The sequence below is a fragment of the Pantherophis guttatus genome, chromosome 5 (genome assembly GCF_059756535.1).
Source record: "Pantherophis guttatus breed Tessera chromosome 5, ASM5975653v1, whole genome shotgun sequence".
Classification (NCBI taxonomy): domain Eukaryota; kingdom Metazoa; phylum Chordata; class Lepidosauria; order Squamata; family Colubridae; genus Pantherophis; species Pantherophis guttatus.
This window is the reverse complement of record NC_142067.1, coordinates 50,839,734-50,863,213: the sequence shown is the minus strand read 5'-3', so window position 1 is coordinate 50,863,213 and position 23,480 is coordinate 50,839,734. Positions and strand designations below refer to the sequence as shown.

Below are 23,480 nucleotides of genomic sequence, written 5' to 3'. Positions count from 1 at the left end.
CTTTCCCCTTTGAGAAAACTATATTGATATCAGATTCTCTGCTTAATTTTATGGCACTTAGTATGTTGTGAGGTATTTCTGGGATTAATAATACCCCCTCTATTTTCCCTAGACCAGGCAAGGTCACATTTCCTTTGCCTAGTACTTGAACCTTTTCTTGATTAGCTACCTTTATCACAAACTTATCTTCTATGAATGAAGATAATATACTTTTGTTGTTGGTGGTGTGATTTGTTGCACCAGAATCAATAAGCCAATTGTTATTCTCATCCTGCTGTGTTCTGGTGCTGTCTTGTTTATTTAGCCCATTCAGTGACCCAGATTTCCTCTCTTTTGAATTTTCTCTACCCCCTCTACCTTCTTTGTAATTTGGTGGGCTTCTATATTTGTGTCTATCTGTGGAAGATTGTCTGTAATTATATTTGCTCCTATATTCTGGTCTATGTCTCTCTCTTGAGACTTTGGGGCAGTCTCTTCTACTATGTTCCCTGGATCCACAATTGTAGCATCTAAATGCCTCATTATGTTTATCTTGAAAGACTACTTTCCTAAAAGGTTTGTGGTCTGTTTGGTTACTGGATCGATTTTTTCTTGAATTGTCTTCTGCTATCAATTTGTTAGATAGACTTTCTATGGATAAATATCCCAAATTAATGGTATCTAAGTGTGACATAAAGCTATCCCATGATGGATCAAGTGAATTGATAATAACACTTTTCATTGTTTGATCTGAAATCACTTCCCCCCTCAATTGTAGCTCAGCTCTTATTTTGTTTAGATTTATCAAATGCTCACTTATAGAAACCCCTGGTTTTACTCTAGAGGAAAAGAAATCCTTAGATATTCTTGTGGTTGTAGCTACGCTATCGCTGTGAAATAGATTAAACATGCATTGAATTATTTCTGATACAGTTAGGTTTGGTTTGATGCTATGATACATTGCAGGAGACACGCTAGATATTATTATGAAAAATGCTCTATGATGTAAACAATCTATTTTTAAAGTCCAAGGTCTTCTTGGAGGGCTAGTTATAAAGAATAGTAAATTTTCTTTCATGAAAATAACCTGAAGCTGTTGATACCACTCTTGTAAATTAATGCCATCAATTCTAAGTTTTGGGAAGTCACTGGGTAAGTTACCTACATTATTCTGTCCATTACTTACAACCTGGGGCAGTCCGTGATCTCTCAAGTGCAGGAAATTACAGAACGGCATTGGGATGCTTGCAATGAGTCTGCGCGGTTCTCTGGCCAGTTCAAGTCCTTCTGGGTCATCTACGTAGTTTCGCACATGCGCGTTGCTCATTTCTTCTTTGGTGGCGTCGTGGAAGGTTCTCTCCCTTTCAGCTCTCTCGATCCGCTCCTCCTCAGATGAGTCGGTCTCTGGCTCGGTTTTTGGGGTTCTGGTGGTGGTGACGGTTCTTTTCTTCCTTTTGTGTGCGTTGGTATTCGATTTTGTCTGTGGTGTAGGGCGAAATCGGCATGGCTCTCTGGGCTCGGGCGTCGTCGCTTTCGAAGTCAGGATGGGAGCGTGCAGGTCTTGAGTCGCCGGTTTGATTTCTTGCTTCTTCGTAGATGTCTTGGTAATTTTCAGTCTTGGCCCAAAAGCAGCAAAAAGCGTTTTCATTGCTGATTTTACTTGAGATTTTGTTAAATCGTCTTCACTTTCTGATTTTGGATCATCTGAAGAGTTTGAGACTTCTTTCTCACTTTCTTCGTCTGATAGTGTTTTTCGCGCCAGAAATTTTGAACTGAGCGTTTTGATTGGCTCTGCTCCATTCTCTTTTGAAGTTCGTTGAAACCAAGATGGCTGCCATTCAAAATTTCGCGCGGGATCACATCTTTTCTTTTTAACAACTATTTTCTCAGTAGTCATCTCACTTACGATTTTTTGATCTTTGGGTTTTTCTTTAATGACGTTTTTCTCTCTCGCTGCTCCGCTGTTCTTCAGCATCTCCTGGAGGTCCGCGATGAGACTTTCATCATTCTTTTGGCTTTTTAGTATCTTTAATATCTCTGACCTGAGTTCGTTATTTTCTATTTCGATTTCTTTCTGGTCATTATTTTCACTCATTAGTTCTTCTTCTTCAGTGGTGTATTCTTCGGATTCTCTCGAAATCGCATTGGTGGATTCGTTGATCATCTCTTGATCAGTTTCTATTTCTTTGCTGTAGGCCCTGGTGTTGGGCCTATCTTTCTTGGACATTTTTAATTACTTATTGAGTCAATTAACCATCCTCTGCTACCAGCTTGTTGCAATATTTTCAGGATCAGACTCAATAAAGATAATAGAAGTTAAAGCTTTAAATATATTTCCTTTTAATTATGATAGGCATTCTATATTCACTGAATATTCAAGGTAGAAGCAACGAGAATGGTGAGGGTGGCTCCTTATATATACAAGGGCTGGAGCTAGGAATGGGAGTGGTAAGTTATGAATATATTAAAGTCCAAAGAATAAGTTAACCTCTGATGTTCCATATATACATTATTTACACATTGGAGAATAAGGCATTTACATCTGACAATGTTTTTCCTGGTGCAGGAGCTGATTACACTGCAGAATCAATTGGTTTATCTTTATAAGATAACTGGAAGCCTGTCATGGGAAATGTAAAGTTCCTCCAATCAGTACAGGTAGTCCTTAATGTAGAAACACAATTGAGTCCAGAATTTATATTGCTAAATGAAAAATTTGTTAAGTGGGTTTTGCCCCATTTTACGATTTTTCTTGCCACATTTGTTAAGTGAATCACTGCAATTGTTAAATTAATAACACGGTTGTTAAGTGAATCTAGCTTCCCCACTGACTTTGCTTGTCAGAAAGTCATGATGATCACATGACCCCAGGACACTGCAGCCTTCATAAATATGAAGTTGTCAAGCATCTGAATGTAAATCACATGACAATGGGAATGCTACAATGGTTATAAGTATGAAAAAATGGTCGTCTCTTTTTTTCAGTGTTCTTGTAACTTCGGTCACTAAATGAACTGTTATAAGTCGAGGAATAGGCCTTAATACAGGTAGTTCTCAACTTACAATAGTACAATAGTTCATTTAGTGTCAGTTCAAAGTTCAACAGCACTAAAAAAAGGGACTTACAACCATTTTTCACAACCCTTGCAGAATTCCCATGGTCACATGATCAAAATTTGGATGCTTGGCAGCTGTGGCAAGAAAAGTCGTAAAATGGGGCAAAACTCACTTAACAAATGCCTGTTAACAACAGAAATTTTGGGCTCAACTGTGGTAAATTGAGGATTACCTGTATTTCTATAGCTTTTATTGCATAAGCTGGAATTTAAAGGACAGAAAAGAATGCAAGGGGAAAAAAACTACTCAGTTTCCTCACTAAACAGTTACATGTGGCTATTCCTCTCTTCATTATGAAGAAAAACACTGCTTATATCTGCTCGAAAACTGTGTTTGGTATAATTACAATTGTATAAATATAGAATTAAACAATGCAATATAGTTTTGAACTGGATATCGAAACTACAGTAATTCAAATAATACGATAGTTAAATAATGGAGATGGGTAACAAGAAGGCGAAGCCAGCGCGTTTCTCAGTAGTCTTTTAGCGCCGCTTCCCGCCCGCCAGGCGGACAGCAGTTCTTCAAACCTGCCGAGAAAAAAACCGTTGATTTGTCATCCCACATGCTCCGCACCCCTCCCCTCCTTTTGTGTCAGCCATTTTGGTTAGCCGCGCCTCCTTCCTCTGCGCTTGCGTGTAAAGACGCGACCGAGCGTGGGCGAGTTGCGCGCATCGCCTCAGCCACAGGATCCACAGGCGTGCTGTCTCTGCTCGTGGCCTGAACGGGAGAAGATGGCGTTGCACGTTCCGAAGGCCCCTGGCTTTGCCCAGATGCTGAAGGAAGGAGCGAAGGTGAGCGGAGATACTCGCGGGGAAAGGCAGGAGGGCGGCGCTGGGGAAGAGGGAAGGTTCCAGAAGAGAAATCGCAGCCTGCGTTCTAGGCACCGGCTCCACGCGCCGATCAAAGAGGCGGGGCTATTGGGCCTCCCCGCCGTTACTACGGCTCGCGCTGGGGGCTGCGAGCGGCGCGGAGTTGATATGGAGCTCACTCTCGCTCGGGGGATTGTTCTCGACTCCGTTCTCAGCTCCGAATATGCAACTGCAACGCCCAAGGCGGCCTATCGCGGCATGCCGGGAATTCTGGAGTTGCGTTGCAGAGCCTGCTGACACCAGCAGGTCGGAGAAATCTCAAGGAGGCCATTCGATTTCTGCTAGTCTTTCTAGCTGTTTCCACTCACCCGGACGTTTATGGTTGCATGATTGTATTTGTTTCAACCTTGGAGCAAGTATTTTATTAAGAATTAAGGAATTGCTGTGAAAATTGTAGGACGGTTGTAACTTCGACTGGTTACTAAATGAATGATTGTAAGTCGAGGATCACATGTATTGGAAACTTCCTGCATCATCCAATATCTCCATGTTTCTTAGACATTTGTTTAGAACTCAAATGATTGGAAAAGAGCCAGTCTGATATTGGTTGGATGAATAGGCAAGTATAAAGCTCTCAGAGAAACAATTGGTGATAGTCACACAGCTTTTCTCTGCTTCTGTAAATTTAGCTGGAAACTAATAGTGTAATAGAGACGTTATCGTTTTAATATTTCCAACAATATTGGAAATTATGCAAAAGGATATTGGGATTTCTGTTTAATTGGCAGAATAACTCTTGAAAAAGAGATAGCATGGTTATATGTGATGTTATGGGGAAAGTAGCAGAAACAAAATAGTTTTGAAATGTGACAATCAGGTAAGAAAGAAACATGTCCATTAAACATCTCTCCAGATGTATGGCAGTTAAATTGTCTCTTGAAAGTCTTGCAAAGCCAAGTCCCTTTTTTCTGGTCACATTATCTGATTGCAGCCCTTACATTGTTGTTTTCCAGAGTATACAGAGATGCACATATACCTAAATCTTCACAGAGGCAATATAAGGGAAGAACAAAAATATGCAGAAGTGATATGTTTTGAAATAATAGAAGTGATGTGTTTTATCCCTGCCGCATCTTTGCACCCAAAGTAATACCTAAATAGATTTTCATGAGCATACATTCTCATTAGGCATTCTTTCAGAGACACAAGTCACTTCATTGAACAGAATAAAATACAGAAGCCTACAATGGTTGCTGCTGAAAAACCGAGCTGCAAGAATATCAGAAATAATGGTTTCGCTATTATTGTTTTAAGATATTTCCCTCTTAGTCTTCTTTTTTAAAAAATTCTGACAGCATTTAGTCCTTTTTGTCTTAAAATAGAATCAGAAGTGGTACTGTGTTTCCCCGAAAATAAGACCCTGTCTTATATTTTTTTGAACCCTGAAATAAGCACTTGGCCTTATTGCCATACCCTCAAAAGCCAGATTGGGTTTATTATCAGGCAATGTCTTATTTTGGAGGAAACAGGATAGAAAAATGGAAAATGAAGAGGGATTAAGGCACAAATATATAATTTTCAGAATTTTTATAAAATTCTGTATTATATTTCATGTAATCATCTCTTAATTCTGGCTTAAATTTTGTATGTCTAGCATTATTCTGGATTGGAAGAAGCTGTGTTTCGAAACATTCAAGCATGTAAAGAACTTGCTCAGACAACACGCACAGCCTATGGCCCAAATGGTAAGATGTCAATTTTTTAAAAAAGTGTTTAATTTTCTATTTACCTAAATAGTTCCATTACTAGTATTAAAAATTAACTGGGATTCTGTAAAGTTTAAAATTGTTTTATTATTTCTCAACTGCACTTTATTTTATTACATGAATAATATTCAACGCATTCAGTGTATTGGACAACTCACATAAAAACCCAAAACAAAAAACATCTAGAAAATAAACGTGTCTTTTGTTAAACTTTATCAAATTGTCCTATTTTATATGTTTTTGCTTGTTTTAGGGATGAACAAAATGGTTATTAATCATTTGGAAAAGCTTTTTGTTACTAATGATGCTGCTACCATTTTAAGAGAATTGCAGGTAACTTTATTGATACTCAAATTATCATTTATGATTACATTTTAATATATTTAATTGTACATTATTTCTTCATGAATTCATTTGCTAATGCAAATGAATGCTAATGCAGGCTTTTTGGGGGAGAGGTACATTTTTCTGTGAGATTCTGAAGTAATTAACACTAGAGAAGTGTGCTGGTAGTCTATGAGAGTCTGAAATTACTCTCAATGAAGATTTGAAGTAATTAAACGATACTACAGATATATGCTGGTGGCCTGCAAAAGGCAAGTTACATAGCATTTTTGTCCCATAAAAGATTCAGGAATAGTAACTGATATCTTGAATATGTATTATTAAATATGTTTTTTGATTGATTTTAATTGGATTTTAATATGCGTTCAATTGTTTCTTCTAATATAAAATATTCCATAGGTTCAGCATCCTGCAGCAAAAATGATTGTCATGGCTTCTCATATGCAAGAACAAGAAGTTGGTGACGGGACAAATTTTGTTCTTGTTTTTGCTGGTGCTCTTCTTGAACATGCTGAAGAACTTCTAAGAATGGGACTTTCTGTTTCAGAGGTATGGACATTTTGTTAGATAGAATTACATTTGTTAGTTAAAATTGCATTTCCAAAAATATTCCATTTCTAGATCATACAAAAATTAGTCTAACTGTTAAAGTTTATTACATATGAAATTTATTAAGTTTATTGGGGCTAATTTCCAAATAAACAGGAATACGATTATTGCTTCTGTCTTATTTCTAGTAATTAATTTAAAAACTTATTTGAAAATAATATCTTCTAATGCTGCCCCATACAAAGTAGAGTACCACATACATTCAAAATGTATGTGGTGCTCTGACAGACCACAAGCTTTTAGGAATATTTATGTGCTACAGAATAAGCATTTGCCTATATTTAATTGTAGGTGATTGAAGGCTATGAAAAAGCTTGCAGGAAAGCATTAGAAATTCTGCCTGATCTTGTGTGCTGCTCTGCAAAAAATCTTCGGGATGTTGGAGAAGTGGCATCCTTATTACAAACTTCAGTAATGAGTAAACAGTGTGGTAGTGAAAGCTTTCTAACACAGCTTATTGCTCAAGCATGTGGTAAGTAATTTTACTAGTGATCTACTTAATATATTGCTGGTATGGACGGAATATTTTTTTTTACCATAAACAACCAATGGAAAATCATTTCCAATCTTGTCTTAACTCTAGGAATTCCGGTTTTTGAATGTTTGGTTTTCAGATAAGACATCTACCTCTGCATCATTAGATCTGCAATCTTCCATGTAATAGGAAAATAATACACCTTTTATATTAAATAAAGCATATTTTCAATGAATCAATTTCCATACATTTATTCCAAATTAGCATATAATTTAAGATAGAAAAATAGAGATCTGAAAGCTAATAAACTTTACTAAAGTTATGTTTTTAATTCTTTCACAGTATCCATTTTTCCTGAATCGGGTCAGTTCAATGTTGATAATATCAGAGTGTGCAAAATCTTAGTAAGTTGTGATATTTATTTTTGGTAATACATAATGCAGATGTTCCAAACTTTCTTGAGACCCTTAGTGTCTAAGTAATCACTTCACAGTCCTCGTAGGCTAAAAGAAATAATAGCTGTTTATTAAATAGTTAGATCCAAATTTAAAATATCCTATATTATCTTCGTGGATTTAATATAAAATATGGAGTGCACAGTAGGAGACCTGTGGGGAGCTAAATATATTGTTTCCAGCTTCTGGCAAGTTGCAGGAATACTTTGAGGAGAGGTTTTAATCCTAAAACTCCCAATTTTAAGAAAAATGTTTCATTATCCAGTGTTGTTTTATTTATAAATTGTGATATTATTAAAGTTATTAAAGTTGATGTCATACATTGGATAGGATATGAAAAACAGTTTCTTAACATTCTTCAGGAATTACTGTTCCTATCTTTAAAATATTTGGTATCAAATTTTTGAAGCAGTGACAAATTGTATATTGAATGAATAATACATACATGACAGAAAAAGACAGTTCTAAATCAGCAAACAGTCTATATTTTGTATGGGTAAATGAGTCTAATTTGGAAAAAGGAAGAGTTTAATGTATTTATTCCTAAATAAATATATTCATTTATTTAAAATGTTAGCATTAAAATTGTTTTTAATTATTTAATTGGTGTGATTGTTATTTGTATTGTTTTCAGGGTTCTGGTATTAATGCATCCACTGTATTGTATGGCATGGTATTTAAAAAAGAAACTGAGGGTGATGTTACTTCTGTTAAAGATGCTAAAATAGCTGTCTACTCTTGTCCTTTTGATGGAATGATAACAGAAACTAAGGTATGTTATGATTAACTTTGAGTAGTAATTTTTGAGCTTGACAGGAAAAGCTTCTGTAATAGTTTACAATTAGTAACAGACAACATTTCTGGATTTCAAAGGACAACATAGAAAAGAGGAAAGCAAGAAAATTCAAGTAATTATTTAAATTCTGAGGTATATATAATAATCAGTTACATAAAGAAAGCATTGTTTTATTATGTGCTCCTATAGTGCCAGGAGTAATTTGCCTTTGATTACCAATTGGAGTAGGAACATTCTCATAGACTAAAGAGTTAAAAGCAACATACAGTGCCTTATTCAGTGACTCTTTGATGGTAATAATAAAAAACCATCATGATGGTGTTGAAAAACGAATATTAAGACCAATGCCCACATCTATAATTCATAATGTAACTGGGCAGCTTGACTATTTTATATCATTGGTCACATTTCCTGCATATCTTTTCTCTTATAAAATATTAAGTTCACCATTAACCTACCAAAAATGGACCATTCTTAATTTAAGTAACAAAACAAATACCGCTAACTATCTGTTAGCAATTCTTCCCTTCCTTATGAGGGAAGAATCACTCTGATCTGTATCCTTGTGCCTACTATTCAATTACTTCGATAAAGTCATCTCTAAGTTACATTAGCAAGGGAATGGATTAAGGGTTATTGCATGTTATTGCAGCTGCTATTCATCTAGTATTTCTGGAATATTTTATTTCCTAGTTCTCTTTTGCAATCGCTAAAACATTGAAAGGTAGTCCTTGATTTATGGCCACAATTGGGACCAGAATTTGTCCTAGCTTGATGCAATTGTAAATTTTATTGGCAATTTTACAGCATTCATTAAATAGATTTCACAGTTCTTAAGTGAATCTGGCTTCCCCAACTGATGTTGCTTGTTGGAAACTGGCTGAAAAGTTGCAAATTGTGATCATGTGACCACAGGAAGCTGCAAGCAGTTGTAAATGTGAACCTGCTTCCAACAGCCAAAATTACAATTGTGACTACGAGGATAGTGCAAGGGCCATATCTTTGAAGAAAGGTCATAAATCATCTTTTCTGAGGGCATTGTAACTTTGAATTGTCATTAAATGAATGAAGACTAATGAATTCTATCCGAAACAGGAAATAAACGATTATTTTTGGTAAGGCAAACATATAGCATACAAGTTTAATGAATACTAGGGAAAATGCTTTATTCTTGCAGGGCACAGTACTGATAAAAAATGCTGAAGAGCTGATGAATTTCAGCACAGGAGAAGAGAACTTAATGGAGCTACAGATCAAAGCTATTGCTGATGCTGGTGCAAATGTGGTAGTTTCAGGTGGAAAAGTGGCAGACATGGCGCTACATTATGCAAACAAATATAACCTTATGTTAATCCGGTAAGATTTACTAAAATGAGAAATCTAAATTTTCCATTTAGTTAAAATAGCACACCTTAAAAAAATCACATTGCCTTATGATTTCAAGTTACAATACAGATATGACTTAATTTCAAAAGCTAAGTTTTAATTTTTTTAATCATTTTATAACAAATTAATGCGAAATCAAAGTAGAGAGTCATGACTGGGAAGAATCAAATGCTTTCTTCTGTACCACTTACTTATTTTCCTCCTTAAAATGGTATTTCCTATTCCTATTTGGAACTAAAGTTAGATGTCCATTTTCAATTAACTTGATATAAGGTTTCTTAAATAATTGAAATACAAATTATAAAGAAATACGCACACCCTTGCAAAATGAACAGTTATGATATATTATTCGGTGCTTAGTTTTCTTACTCTGAGTCATGTACATTTGGAAAACTTCGATTAATGTTACATAATATAAATAGTGTGGAAAAAGTATTTTTGTATATCATGAGAATATGATGGGCACAATAGAAATCTGTTTACTAAAATGAACATAAATATTCCTGAAAAGTTTTATGTTGTAATAAGAATTTTTAAATTATAAAATGTTTTCCTTTTTGAAATATTCATATATTTTAAAGGCTGAATTCCAAATGGGACCTCAGGAGATTATGTAAAACAGTTGGTGCTACAGCTCTGCCCAGACTGGTATGTAATTAGCACTAATGTCTATTTCTAATGTGATAATAATTCTCGACATAACCATATTTTTTCTTTACTGTCACAGATTCCACCTAATTTAGAAGAAATGGGCCACTGCAATAGTGTGTATTTATCAGAAATTGGAGAAACACAAGTTGTTGTGTTTAAACATGGTATTTTTCTTTTTTTTAGTGTACCAGATTTTTTTTTGTTCTTAGAATTACATGTAGTCCTCTACTGTAGAGATAATACCTTACATACTGTATTTTTCATTGTATAAGACGCACCTTTTTACTCCCAAAAAGGGGATGAAAATCTGAGTGCGTCTTATATGCCGAATGTAGCCCCGCCCACCTACTGGCCCCCACCTTTCGGCCATTTTCAGGCAGTTCCAAGTGGCAGGGATCTGGATCGGGGCACAGCCTGAGGAACAACCCTCTTCAGGATGGTCGGGGGGGGGGGAGAAATCTGCCCGGCAGCTTTGGGGAACAAGCCGGGCGCCACGGTTTGCGGCTGGTCATCCCTCTGGCCGCCCAGCGGGCAGCTTAGGGCAGGCAATGGTCACAATGACTGACTCCCCAGCAATGTGAGAAGCCGCCGCCTAAGCCCTCTCCACGCCCAGGAGCCAAGCCGAGCGAAATGGGAGCTCCTAAAGTAAAACGTCCCTCCTTCTCTGCTACCGCTGCCCAGATTCTCCAATGCAATTTTCAGAGCTGCGTTTCAGACGGCAGATGGCCAGTTCCCCTGCAGTGTGCAGCGGGGAACTGGAAACTGTTTTGGATTTGGGGAACGGATTGCAGCGCTGCCACCTGAAAGTGCTTTTCTTCCCATTGCACATTCCCATTGCCGCAAGGCTCTGCAATGGGAAAAAAAGCACTTTCAGGCAGCAGCGCTGCAATCCCCTCCCCGAATCCAAAACTGTTCCCAGTTCCTCGCTGCGCATTGCAGGGAACTGGCCGCCCGCCGCCTGAAACGCGGCTCTGAAAATTGCATTGGGGAATCTCAGCAGCGATGGCTGGAAAGGAGGGATGTTTTACTTTAGGAGCTCCCATTTGGCTCGGCTTGGCTCATGGGCATGGAGAGGGCTTAGGCGGCGGCTCCTCGCATTGCTGATGAGTGAAGTCATTGCGACCATTGCCTGCCCTAAGCTGCCCGCTGGGCGGCCAGAGGGGTGACCAGCTGCAAATCGTGGCGCCCGGCTTTTTCTCCGAAGCTGCCAGGCAGATTCCCCTCCAGACCGTTTCAAAGAGGTTTGTTCCTCAGGCTCTGTTCTGTCCCTTCCCCCAGAGCATGTGAGGGGTCTCTGGGGGAAAGCGAGTAATCCCTGCACATCGCAGGAGCACCCTGATAAGTTTTCTGGAAAAGAACTTATCAATAAATTGACGCCCTCTTTCCCAGCCAAGTTTCTGAGGCACCTCTCGCTTGCAGGAGGACAAGGAGGGTGGCGCCACCTTAAATGCTGGTAGACAGAGGTAGAATTCTTGTTTTCTTGTTTTCCTCCCCCAAAATTAAGGTGCGTCTTATACTCCGGTGCGTCTTATACTCCGAAAAATACGGTAATACCTCTGTTGTATTATTACCATAATTAAGGCTATAATTTACATTATTAAGCAAGATAATTGTTAAATGAATTGTGCTTGATTTTATGATTTATTTATTTTTTTGCTACCATTTTTAAGCAAATCACTGCAGTTACTAAGTGAATATGGCTTCCCCCATTGACTTTCCTTCTCAAAAGCTAGCTGGGAAGGTCACAAATAGCAACCACATTGGGGTGCTACAACCATTGCAAATACATGACGGTTGCAGAGTATCTGAATTTTGATCAATTTACTATTGGGATACTGCATCAGTCATGTGAGGACTTGGTCTTAAGTCACTGTTTTCAGTGCTGTTGTAACTTTGGTCGCTAAATGAATGTTTGTAATCTGAGGACTATCTGTAATATTTACATATTTACATTTGTAAAATGTTTCTTGAAACTTTTTTTTTTTTTGCAGAAAAGGAAGATGGAGCTATCTCAACAATAGTAATTCGTGGTTCCACAGACAACCTAATGGATGATGTAGAAAGAGCAATTGATGATGGCGTAAATACTTTCAAAGTACTCACTCGGGTGAGTAAAGCCTTGGGGATCTATAATTTGGGGTTATTTTATAATGTGCATTTACAGAGTTGTTAATATTTTTGCTATCTTGTATATAATTGGTTGACTCACTCAAAAAGTTAGTCATGTCGGGAGTGATCAATGCTGGCTGGACACTTATAAAGGATGACACAGGGATGACCACAGTGGATCTGAAGGAAATGGTGCAAGACGGGCATGGAGAATGCTAATCCATAGTGTGTCCAAGGGTAGGACACAACTGAATGGTTGACAACAAGGATATAATTATATATTGATTGGCATATTATATTATGATTGGCATTCACACAATATGCTTATCTCATTTGTATCAACTTTATATACTGTTCTATTAAAATAATGCATTCATTGTGTTTTTAAAATGTTTTTAGAAATGAGTACTTCTTTGAAGTTTTTGTGTTTCAGTTTGTTTAGTTGGCATTTCATCCCAAGTATTTTACATTTCATTTTAATTTTGTAGGATAAGCGCCTTGTCCCAGGGGGTGGTGCAACTGAGATTGAATTGGCAAAACAGATAACGTCATACGGAGAGGTATGCTACAAACATATTTTTCAGTCAGATTTCTTTTGTAATTCAATGCAACTTAACAGTAACCCCCACCTCTGTTCAGACTTGCCCAGGTCTTGATCAGTATGCAATCAAGAAATTTGCGGAGGCATTTGAAGCTATTCCCCGAGCTCTAGCAGAAAATTCTGGAATTAAAGCAAATGAGCTTATTTCAAAGCTATATGCAGTACATCAAGAAGGCAATAAAAATGTTGGATTTGATATTGAGGTAAGACTAGCTACAAATTCACTATAATGTAAAGTAGAAAATCTTAAAATGATTTCAATATTTTTCTAAATATTAAAAAGTGGTGCCATTAACATTCACAATACGTTTAATAGGCTATAGCATTTTTCATGGCTGGGTATGTATAGAGAATGGGAGCATTAGGTACATACATCATGTTGAATGAACAAAAATAAAGTGATACCTAATTATGAATATTTTATAACTAAAACAAGAGAGGCAGTGACTGTATCACCCAAGTTATTTTTCTTGGCATCAGTAATAATACATTCAAGCAATTTTGAGCACCCCCATCTAGACAGAGGCAGACTACATATGTTTCTATGATCATGCTATAATGTCATTGTTTAACACAGAGATACAAGTAAGCATACAAATCTATAGTGCTAGTTCACCATTTGGGTGACACAGCAGATTTAGGGCCTGTAAATTAAGATGGGAGAAATAATAGTTTGTAATCAGAGACAAAGACAGTTAATCATTCTGACTTAATTTTAACAGGCTGAAGGTGCATCTGTGAAAGATATGTTGGAAGCAGGGGTATTAGATACACATCTTGGAAAATACTGGAGTATCAAACTGGCTACAAATGCTGCAGTAACAGTATTGAGAGTTGATCAGGTGAGTTGGCATTAGAGTGTTTTTAGTTTTGTACCATATTGGAATACTATTCCAAAAGTCAATTTTAACATTAAATAAATTTACAAAAATGTATTTATACTTGGAGTCATGCTTTTATAGTCTGCAGATGCCTGTTTGGACTATAGGTATTGACTTGTACAAACCAAATCAAGTGAATTCTTAGGTTCATAAGTATGACTTTTCAAATGAAACGTCAAAATGTGTATGTGATATAAAATTTCTATAGATTATTGTGGCCAAAGCAGCAGGTGGTCCGAAAGCCCCTAAAGCATCAGAGCACTGGGACAAGGATGACTGGAAAGATGCCCCTGAGCAATAGTGTACAGTAAGATAATGGCCTCATGTGTAATGTTGACAAGAGTGGAAACTGCATGAATGCTTTTTACACTCTGCCTGAAATGGATATGTTTTCTCCCATATTCACATATGCCTACGCCACAGCACTAATAATCTGTTTGAAATGTTAAAATAAAGCATCTTACATTAAAACCCTCTTTTAAGAATATTGAATTGATAGCACTAAAAGCATATGAATTAATTGCCAAAAATGACCAAAGGATGAGTATTCACTTTGTGAAAGAAGTTTTTAACTATGGCTGACTGGCAATATTATTATACCAGTCTACTTAAATATGCCTGAAAGAGTACCCTTGCTATTTAAATCTGTAAATGCAGCTGTTATTGTTGAAGCTATTTTAATTTCCTATTCTGTATGGATATAATTGTTCTGTAGCACAAACACCATTGCATGTTCCCTTGGTTGGCAACATCAGGTTTCAAACACAATTGGCCATGAAGGTAGCTTTCACTTTACTATTACGTTCATGAAACCTGAGAAAATTGAATAACCCTTAACTCTGCTCCAAAGACACTAGTATGCATGCAAAATCAAATACTTACTTTTTGTGTTTTCAAAATGCATTGTCAGTCTACCATGGCATAAAAGCCTGCATTTAAAGTATTAATAGATCTGCATATCTTTGTATTGACAATTTGAAATATCTTAATTTCTTTTATAGATTATCATGGCCAAACCAGCTGGTGGCCCTAAACCGCCATCAGGGAAAAAGGATTTGGATGATGACCAAAGTGACTGAAATAGTTAAGCACAAGTAGACATTGCTGTGTATCTTGCCAAATATGTTCAAATTACCTTTAAATTATGAAACTAATCTGTAATAGAAGTTACCTTGGAGCATTTCAATAAAAACAATTTCAGTAAACTGCCTTTTTGTCTGATTTAAAAGACATGGTTATTTAAAAGGTTGCCAGGTATACAAGTGTCTTTTGTAGGACCTTATTTAGTACTGCTACTAAATAGTCCTACACAAAGTACTTGCTACTTATTTCAGTACTGAACAGCCAGACAGACATTGAAGAATGCTGTTTCCCCCAAAATAAGACATCCCCTGATAATAAGCCCAATCAGGCTTTTGAACACATAGCAATAAGGCCAAGCGTTTATTTCAGGATTCAAAAAAATATAAGGGTCTTATATTTGGGGAAACAGAACTGTTCAAAGTGTTCAAAATAGATGTTTTTCAGTGCACAGGACCATAATGAGGAACCTATTTTTCACCTGTAGAAACAGATGAATCTTTTGCGAGAAATATGTGCATGTCCATATTTCCAGGTACATCTTAAACAAGTACACAAAGCTGTAAAAATGTGGTTACTTTAACAATTTGAAAATAAGTGCTTTGTACATATTTGTAGTCAAGGTGGTATTTTTACTGTTTTGCATAGCTCTAATACTTAATCTTTTATTAAATACAAAATAATTCTTGAACCTTTTGTTATGCACGAGACTTTTGGAAATGGCTGATTACATTATGTATTGCAGAAGATCAGGAAGTAGATTTAAACTGCATTTTTAATTTTAAAAAATCATGGCAACTACAATATGAAGAAATGATTCCTATTATATTACAAGAAGCATGTCTGCTATATTTATGAGATAACATTTGTTTATTTTCTCATTTATTAACTTACAAACAGCCCATTTCCCTCACAGAGGCACTCTTGGTGTACAAATAAAATGTTAAAAAACAACTGAGTATAAAAATTACTAGAGGAAAAATAGTAAAATTTAACATGAAAAGATAATCAAAAGGTGGTGGGGGTTGGGGGAAGACCTTCAGGGCATTAACTAGCCACAGCTACTGCTCTGTCAGGGCCAAAGGAGATGGCAGAGCCAGGTCTTTATAGACATTTTTGAAAAGCTGAGAGACGGGGGCCATCTTTGCCTCAGGAAAGTGTTGCAAAATACTATATAGAGGTGAACCGTGTTTTAGCTTTTTAAATAGGGTAGTCAAATATAATTTGACACTCCTGAATTGTGTTCTGCAGGCACCTCACTTATCATAACTTGTGAAAATAAATAGACAGTAAACTTTCGAACTATTTGTTAGCCCAATTTATCTTGCAGTAATGATAGATCTCTACATTACTGCGTCTTTTAGAATTTTTTTTTTAAATTGAAAATAATGATCTGAGTTTATGGATCAAGGAACATGCCCTCTATCATACTAATTCAGTGCATCGGATATTAACCAAACAATTACATATACATATACATATATACGTATGTATGTATTTAAAAAGAAGTTATGTTTAAATTCAGATTTAAGAAATAAACTCAACATGATAAAAGTTTGGTGAAACTTTCCTAGGTGGAATTTTTCCAATTTACAATATTCTTTCATAGAAGAGAAGATACGCTTGTGACTTCAGGACCTTGGATATGGATACTGCTTGCACATGACTGTCACTTACATGAAACCATTGTCTTCTGGGTGACTCAGATTCTGAAGCTGAAAATTTTTTAAAAAAGAGGAAATTTTCCTTATTAGTTTTCAACTGGTTCATAGGAATTTAATTTCAAAGTATTTTTCCAGGGTAAATTCCTTCTACTTACTTGGTTGAATTTTGTCATTGACAAGATCAGAAAGTTGGCTGGTGGTACTTGTCTTCACATAAGCAGTATAATGACCAGATCTCATAGTCCCACTATGTTCCACAATACCATATAACGAGTACAATACTTCTGAAGTCCCCTCTCTTGCATTCTGTAAAAGGAACATCAAGAGTATTGAAGTAGCCTTGTTGCTGGCCAGCAAAAAATAAAAAGTTGCACTTTAGTTTGTCCAAAGGTGCATTTTCAAGAGTCAACTGGGCTGCCTTTTTTTTTTTTTTTTTGAAGAAGTAGTCCAGTTGCCTCTTGAAAAAGCACCTTTGGACAACCATGACCATGACAGAATCTCCACAAACATTTGCACTTTAGTTTCTTTAAAAGTTGTATATTTTAGTAAAAAAACATAAAAGCAAGCCTAGTATTGCTGAGCACGGAAGAATATTAAGCATATTCATTTTGAAATAAAGTAAAATCACATCATTGAAGTAAAAACAATTATGGCTAGGTAAGATACAAAGGTGAATAATATAATGAACATGAGTGATGTATTTAAAAGGAAATAAGTGATCCTGAACATACTAATCTTCAGATTTTGACAAAATGACTTAACAGGGAGATGAGGGTACCTAAATTGGAGAAATCTCAGTGATACACCATATTTGAATCAGAAAGAAAGTTCTAGTAAAGAGATAGAACAGAACAGATAAGGATTACAGAAAAATACATATTGTATAAGATTACCAACAGAGGGAGGAAAAGGCAAAAAAAGTACTTGATCTTAAACCGAAACAATGAAAAACGTTTAGGTATTTACCACCACTTTTTTTTTTAATAAGTAATTCAAATTGGCACTCCTTCCTACCTTCTCCAAAACAACTCAGAGGTGGGTTGGGCTGAGTAACTAATTCAGTCATCCAGCCAGCTTTTATGTTTAAAATGGGACTAGATCTTGCAGTCTCCTGATTTCCGGTCTATTGCCTTAACTATTTGATGAAATTATTTATTTGTATACTGCTTTTATTATTTTTACAAATACCTCAAGGTGACAAACATATCTAAGACACCTCCCTTCTTCCATTTTGCCCATAATAACCCTGTGAGTTGGGCTGAGAAAGAATGACTGACCCAGTCACTCAGCTAAAGTGGGTCTGCTGCTTTCTAGCCTACTGCCTTAACTATTAGACCAAACTGGCTTTAACTGAAGTCAGAATCACATACATTTAGGCAAAAGACCAGTCAAAATTGTCAAGAGTGACGTTAAATTTTTTAGAAATAAAAGCAAAAAAGTCTTTTAATCTGACACCACCATTTTTACTAGTTCTGGCAGTCAGCCTAAAGTTAAAACTCCATGTAAGGATCAGGCACTTTTGATCAAATCAGTTTGCATACAACTATACTCCTCTGAGGAATCAGAACATCTTGAACTTTAAAGAAAACCTCTGCCTGCCTTCCTCCTTTCTGACATATAGTCAAGGGAACATTGTATATCAGTCTCCTAATCAAATGGAGTTATCCTACTCAGCTGCTTCATTCAAAGGCTGTGCTTTGTTACCTGCCGTGAACTGTAACATGTAATATAGATGTCAAAGTAGTAATGCAAATAACATAAGCACTTTACCTTGCACTTAATTGAGCAGAAAGGAGCCAAATCCATAACTTCAGGAAACGATATGTGCTTGTTTACTTTTTGGAGATTATATCCAGCCTTGAAAAGAACCAGAAAATGCAAAGTAAGATCAAAACTTGGCAATAAGCTTATATAGTCCAGAGGGTAATTCCCAGTTTTTCTAGCCTATATTGATAATGTAAAGGCTCTGTGGAATTTGTAATCCCAAGCACCGGGAGATCACTCAACTGTCTACCCAACGTAAAACTACAGAAGCAAATATCCTAGAAAATTAGGAAAAGAACCCACCCTATTCTTAAAGGGAAAAGGTCTAGTAATAAATTTAAGTTATTTTAAGGCTCAAATGTCATATGGCAATAAATAAGAATGTCCAATATATTGCTTCTCTTAATCACTTCCTACAAGTTGAATTAAACTAGGATAATTGAACTTAAGTCATTAATTATACCTGTTGAAATCTTTTTAAATGAAGGGTCAAAATTGGAGGAGCAAGAGAAATAAGCATTTGTTTTTTGGCATTAGTGTATACATATTTCTTGGAATCTGGAGAAAAAAAAGGAAAAACAAATCATGACTTAATAAATATTCAATAACATTACTTTTTATGCAATTGTTTAGATTTACTATGTATATGAGCTCTCATAATTTTGAATTTCCAGCATTATACACCTGAACATTCAGCCTCAATTATTTCTATGGGAAGGAAAAAGCAAATGCTCATGTTTTATAAAATCCAGAGAAAACTTACCAAGACTCAATACAGTTTCTGGAAACTGTATTTATGCCATTTTATTTTGATATTTATGGTAATTTAGGGTTTTGCTTATAATTTCAAAATAGGTTCAAAATAGTATGTAAATATTTTCATATCTTACAATAAATCAAGATATATTATCAGGCCTAATTCTGAAAGCCTTTGATTTCTTCAATTATTGCTTTCCTCCTTAAATTTAAATATATCTCTCTGAGAAATTTGCTTAGGTTCTAGGTTTTTTTTGTTTCATTATACAGATACAGGCATACAAAATTCAAAAATATTGTGTACCTATAATTCAAAAAAAACAAAAAGATATATATCTTCATAGTATTAGCAATTCTACCTGTACTGCTGGGAGTCCACTTATTTCAACTAAAGAATGAAACATATCATCATAAATATTTAAACAATGAATTCCACTCAGTCTTGCCATACAGTCCCTCGGGGTTTTCAAAGTTATATTCAAGTCATATTCAACATATAGTCACTTCAAACCGGCAATTTGTTTTTCTTTAGAGATACTTATGACAATGAGACAGTAACTTTTTATCCCTTTATAAAATGGTCATACATATAATACGGTGTTTCTCCAAAAAGACCGGGTCTTATTTTCTTTTGACCCCTACAAGAAACGGCTAGGCCTTCTTTTTGGAAGGTTCTAATTATTGACTCACCTCGCGGCGGTGCACCAACAGCCCCATCCCCATCCTAGTCTATTTTTAACCTGTGTCTTGCCACACACCCTGCACCCCGGGGTGGGCAGGGTCTTAATTAGGGTTAATTTTGTGGGTGGGGCTTAATTTGATTGCATGTGCTCAAAAATGTAATAGGGCTTTTCAAGGTGAGTCATCTTTTTGGAGAAACATGGTATTTCCTATCTAGTTCCATTAAAACAAGAAATTGCTCTTACTCAATGTCTTGATAAGAAAAATAAATTCAGTATTGAATTTTGAATAATTCAATAAATTGATTAAAAAACAATTTTAACATACTTATTTTATTAGTCTTGATTCCACAAAGTTGATTCCGTGTGCACACTTCGCAAAGCAATTTGTTGTTCTCACAAAGTTTCTCAATACGAGTAAACTGATTCAAGCAATGAAGAATTGAATTTTCTTCTATGTTTATAGTATTGCTGTCTGCAAGACTACAAAATGCTGTTTCTGGATCTTCATTTACTACTTCATATGTTTGTGTTTCAAAACCATAAAATTCATGCAAACTATCTGTATCATCACTCGGCTCTTCCTCCTCCAGGAATAATTTGCTGAAGTCACTGATAATATCGTCATCTTCCTCATCCTTATCTTCCTTAAGATGCAAATCATCAAACTTATTGACACACTCTGTAGCGGGAACAAACTCTTTTATAGAAACGTCCAAATTGACTTCATTATTTGCCTCTTGATCGCAACTGTCTGCATTTTCATCATGTTTTTCTGTGATCGGTACTTGAACTATACTTTCTGGCTCATCTACACATTTTTTATCCACACAATGCTCTTCACATGTGTTTAATGACTCTTCCTCTTCTGGTTTCAGACACCTTATGTCAGAGTTACTTTCTATTGTTTGTTTATTGCAATCATGATCAGCTTCAGTTTTTTCAGCGACATCATTATCTGTTAGATGAATAACTTTCTCCTGAAATTTCTGCTGATGACGTTGGTTCTGACAAATAAAATACAGAAAAAAGCATTTTGAAAAAATAGTAAACAGTAATGTATGCTGAAGATATATAAGCACTATTATTGTCTTTAAAATTGGAATAAATTGAATTAATGTATGAATTATAAAGAAAATTAACATATGAGTTACAAGCAATATGGTTGCATCCAAATTTAAAACTTAACACAGTCTGATGTTAATATGAATAAACAATAGTGAGCTTTGGATATCATTTTTATATTTGCATATTTCAAATTTCTCAGCAAAGCTATAACACATACTGTATATAAATGACATTCAAATATGAATTTGTCACTTTAGTTAATATCCAAATTAGACACCTCTCCTGCGCGAGCTGCACTGGCTCCCGGTGGTCTTCCAGGTGCGCTTCAAGGTTTTGGTTACCACCTTTAAAGCGCTTCATGGCTTAGGACCTGGTTATTTATGGGACCGCCTACTACCACCAATAGCCTCCCACAGGCCAGTACGCTCTCATAGAGAGGGACTCCTCCGGGTGCTGTCAGCCAAACAGTGTCGGCTGGCGGCCCTAGGGGGAGAGCCTTCTCTGTGGGGGCACCTACCGTCTGGAATGAGCTCCCCCCAGAGATACGGAGGATCCCGGATCTGCGCACCTTCCGCCGCGCTCTTAAGACCTTTTTATTCCATCAAGCGGGCTTGGCCTAATCTCCTCCCTCTTTTAATATGTAAATTTTAATCTGTTTTTAAATGATTGGGGTGTTTTAATCTGTCCGGGCCAAAATGATTTAATTTGATTTTATCTGGTTTTTAAATTTTGTGTATTTATGTATTTTATTGCTTGGCTGTTCACCGCCCTGAGTCCTTCGGGAGTAGGGCGGTATACAAATCAAATAAACCTAAACCTAAACCTAATATCCAAATTAGAATATAGCTGAGGAAAATGCTAAGCAACACTTCAGTTCCACTTACAAACCATCTTTAAGGCATGGTTTTATACTTTCCTATCCTCATGATTACTAACCTTTGCTTGCTTTCTGGCCATTTTCTTTGTCTTTTTCTGTAGATGCTTACTTGTAACAGGAATTTCATCTCTTTCTTTCACGTAACATTCATTTTCTATGTTTTCTTCACAAATGTCAATTTCTTTTTCCTGTAATTTTTTAACATTATTTTTCTTGCCATTCTTAAAAAAAGATAATTATAGATAGGTTAGAGAGGATACAAAGCCAATTCTACCATATATTTTATTATAGATTTCTGGCTGTTATTAAAAGGAATATGGAAAAAATAGCCAATATTCTTGTGATTATTGCTCAGTGTGGCTTGAGTTTTCTTTAATCCATCAAAATCTACACACACAAGACATGCTTACTTTTTTTTTTTACCAGTTTTACAAAAACTTTTTATCCATGAATGAATATGCATTGAATATCAAAGTTTGGGAATTCCTCTTACAGTAGTTACTGTAGCAGGAGAAAACAGAAAACAACTTCTGAAGTTTGAAGATTCTCAAATTAGTTGAAAGAAAAAGTCAGCAGCTACTCTTTATGAACTTTAAGAATTGCAGAATATTCTTCAAGCTAATGAAATCTTAAAATATTTGTTGCTATGTGTTTTTCTCAAGGAGTTCATTTATAATATCACATTGGCTACTGCACTTGACTATTTTATATGCAGAAAATTAGTCATTTCCCCAAGCTTTCAGTATCTTGGTAACAAGCCCTTAATTTTATCATCTAAAAGTAAACTTTTTACTTACCTGATCATTTAAGACGGGGAGTGACAAATCAAGAAATGGTTCATGTACCAAAGAAACCTGAAACAAACATTTTACCCTTTACAAAAGGAAAAAAAATATGTATAATGCCTCCAAAGACTAGAATATATATAATGGGGTATATAAAAATATAATTTCACTTTACACATAGTTTAATGATTTGAAAATATGCATTTGCACTCTTTTGAAAGTGACTATACTACATTTGTATGTTTCATCTTACTTTGTTTTGCTCCTGTTAGTCATGGGAAAGTCCTACATACTTAGTACAACTACTATAGCTTCTAACCTTTTTAAAATTGTGCATGGGCAGAACTTTACGAGACTGATATATTTATGATTTGCATTATTTGTGCTGAATAAGCCAAGATTGCCTAGATTCACACAAACATCGTTTAGCCTTTATTAACACAATCACAAGTCACTTTAAGTATAGCACAATGTTGAACCCTGTCAGAAGAAGATAATGGTAGTGACATTAGCTAGTATTACTGCCCCCCAAATTTATATACACATAAATGCATGCATGCATACATATATATATATAACTTACTGTTTGGCACTCTTCACACATGATTGTACTTGTTAATTCTCCACCAAAAATGCGGTCCACAAAACTATGCATTACCTTTTTCTTTTCATATTCTAAAATAAAAGACAAGATACCAACAATATACATTTTAATCTTCATTTAACTAATGATTACGCTGCTACACTGGTAGAAAAAAAATGTTTATTCCAGTATAGATGTGTATCTATACAGAAAAGAGAATGTAAGAATTTTATATTTGAAA

At 35.7% G+C, this 23,480-nt stretch overlaps 2 protein-coding genes across 5 annotated transcripts in view; one reads left to right on the top strand and one right to left on the bottom strand.

The window, feature by feature from the left end:
* The first annotated feature begins 3,607 nt into the window (after positions 1 to 3,607).
* CCT8 (chaperonin containing TCP1 subunit 8) lies at positions 3,608 to 15,187 on the top strand. Of its 2 annotated transcripts, XM_034429055.3 has the most exons (16): positions 3,662 to 3,890; positions 5,563 to 5,653; positions 5,928 to 6,007; positions 6,419 to 6,568; positions 6,920 to 7,100; positions 7,446 to 7,507; positions 8,193 to 8,330; positions 9,532 to 9,710; positions 10,322 to 10,388; positions 10,468 to 10,555; positions 12,383 to 12,498; positions 12,989 to 13,060; positions 13,140 to 13,304; positions 13,824 to 13,943; positions 14,191 to 14,289; positions 14,984 to 15,187. In XM_034429055.3, the coding sequence occupies exons 1-15, from the start codon at positions 3,831 to 3,833 to the stop codon at positions 14,281 to 14,283; spliced, it is 1,662 nt and encodes a 553-aa protein (XP_034284946.1). In that variant the 5' UTR covers positions 3,662 to 3,830; the 3' UTR covers positions 14,284 to 14,289; positions 14,984 to 15,187. The 2 variants fall into 2 exon arrangements, with proteins under 2 accessions (XP_034285012.1, XP_034284946.1); XM_034429121.3 differs by lacking the exon at positions 14,191 to 14,289 and having other exon boundaries at positions 3,608 to 3,890.
* Positions 15,188 to 15,819: 632 nt separating this feature from the next.
* The window catches only part of USP16 (ubiquitin specific peptidase 16), a 23,541-nt gene continuing 15,880 nt past the window's right edge, over positions 15,820 to 23,480 (bottom strand). For 2 of the 3 annotated variants that reach the window (XM_034428980.2, XM_060686380.2), the window contains exons 11-18: positions 23,240 to 23,331; positions 22,669 to 22,725; positions 21,931 to 22,092; positions 20,255 to 20,933; positions 18,954 to 19,048; positions 18,497 to 18,583; positions 16,882 to 17,032; positions 15,820 to 16,777 (exon numbers count right to left, since the gene is read on the bottom strand). In XM_034428980.2, the coding sequence (XP_034284871.2) occupies positions 16,653 to 16,777; positions 16,882 to 17,032; positions 18,497 to 18,583; positions 18,954 to 19,048; positions 20,255 to 20,933; positions 21,931 to 22,092; positions 22,669 to 22,725; positions 23,240 to 23,331 (1,448 nt within the window). In that variant the 3' untranslated portion in view covers positions 15,820 to 16,652. The remainder of the gene's footprint in view (positions 16,778 to 16,881; positions 17,033 to 18,496; positions 18,584 to 18,953; positions 19,049 to 20,254; positions 20,934 to 21,930; positions 22,093 to 22,668; positions 22,726 to 23,239; positions 23,332 to 23,480) is intronic. The other variant, XM_087895054.1, reaches the window with a different exon arrangement.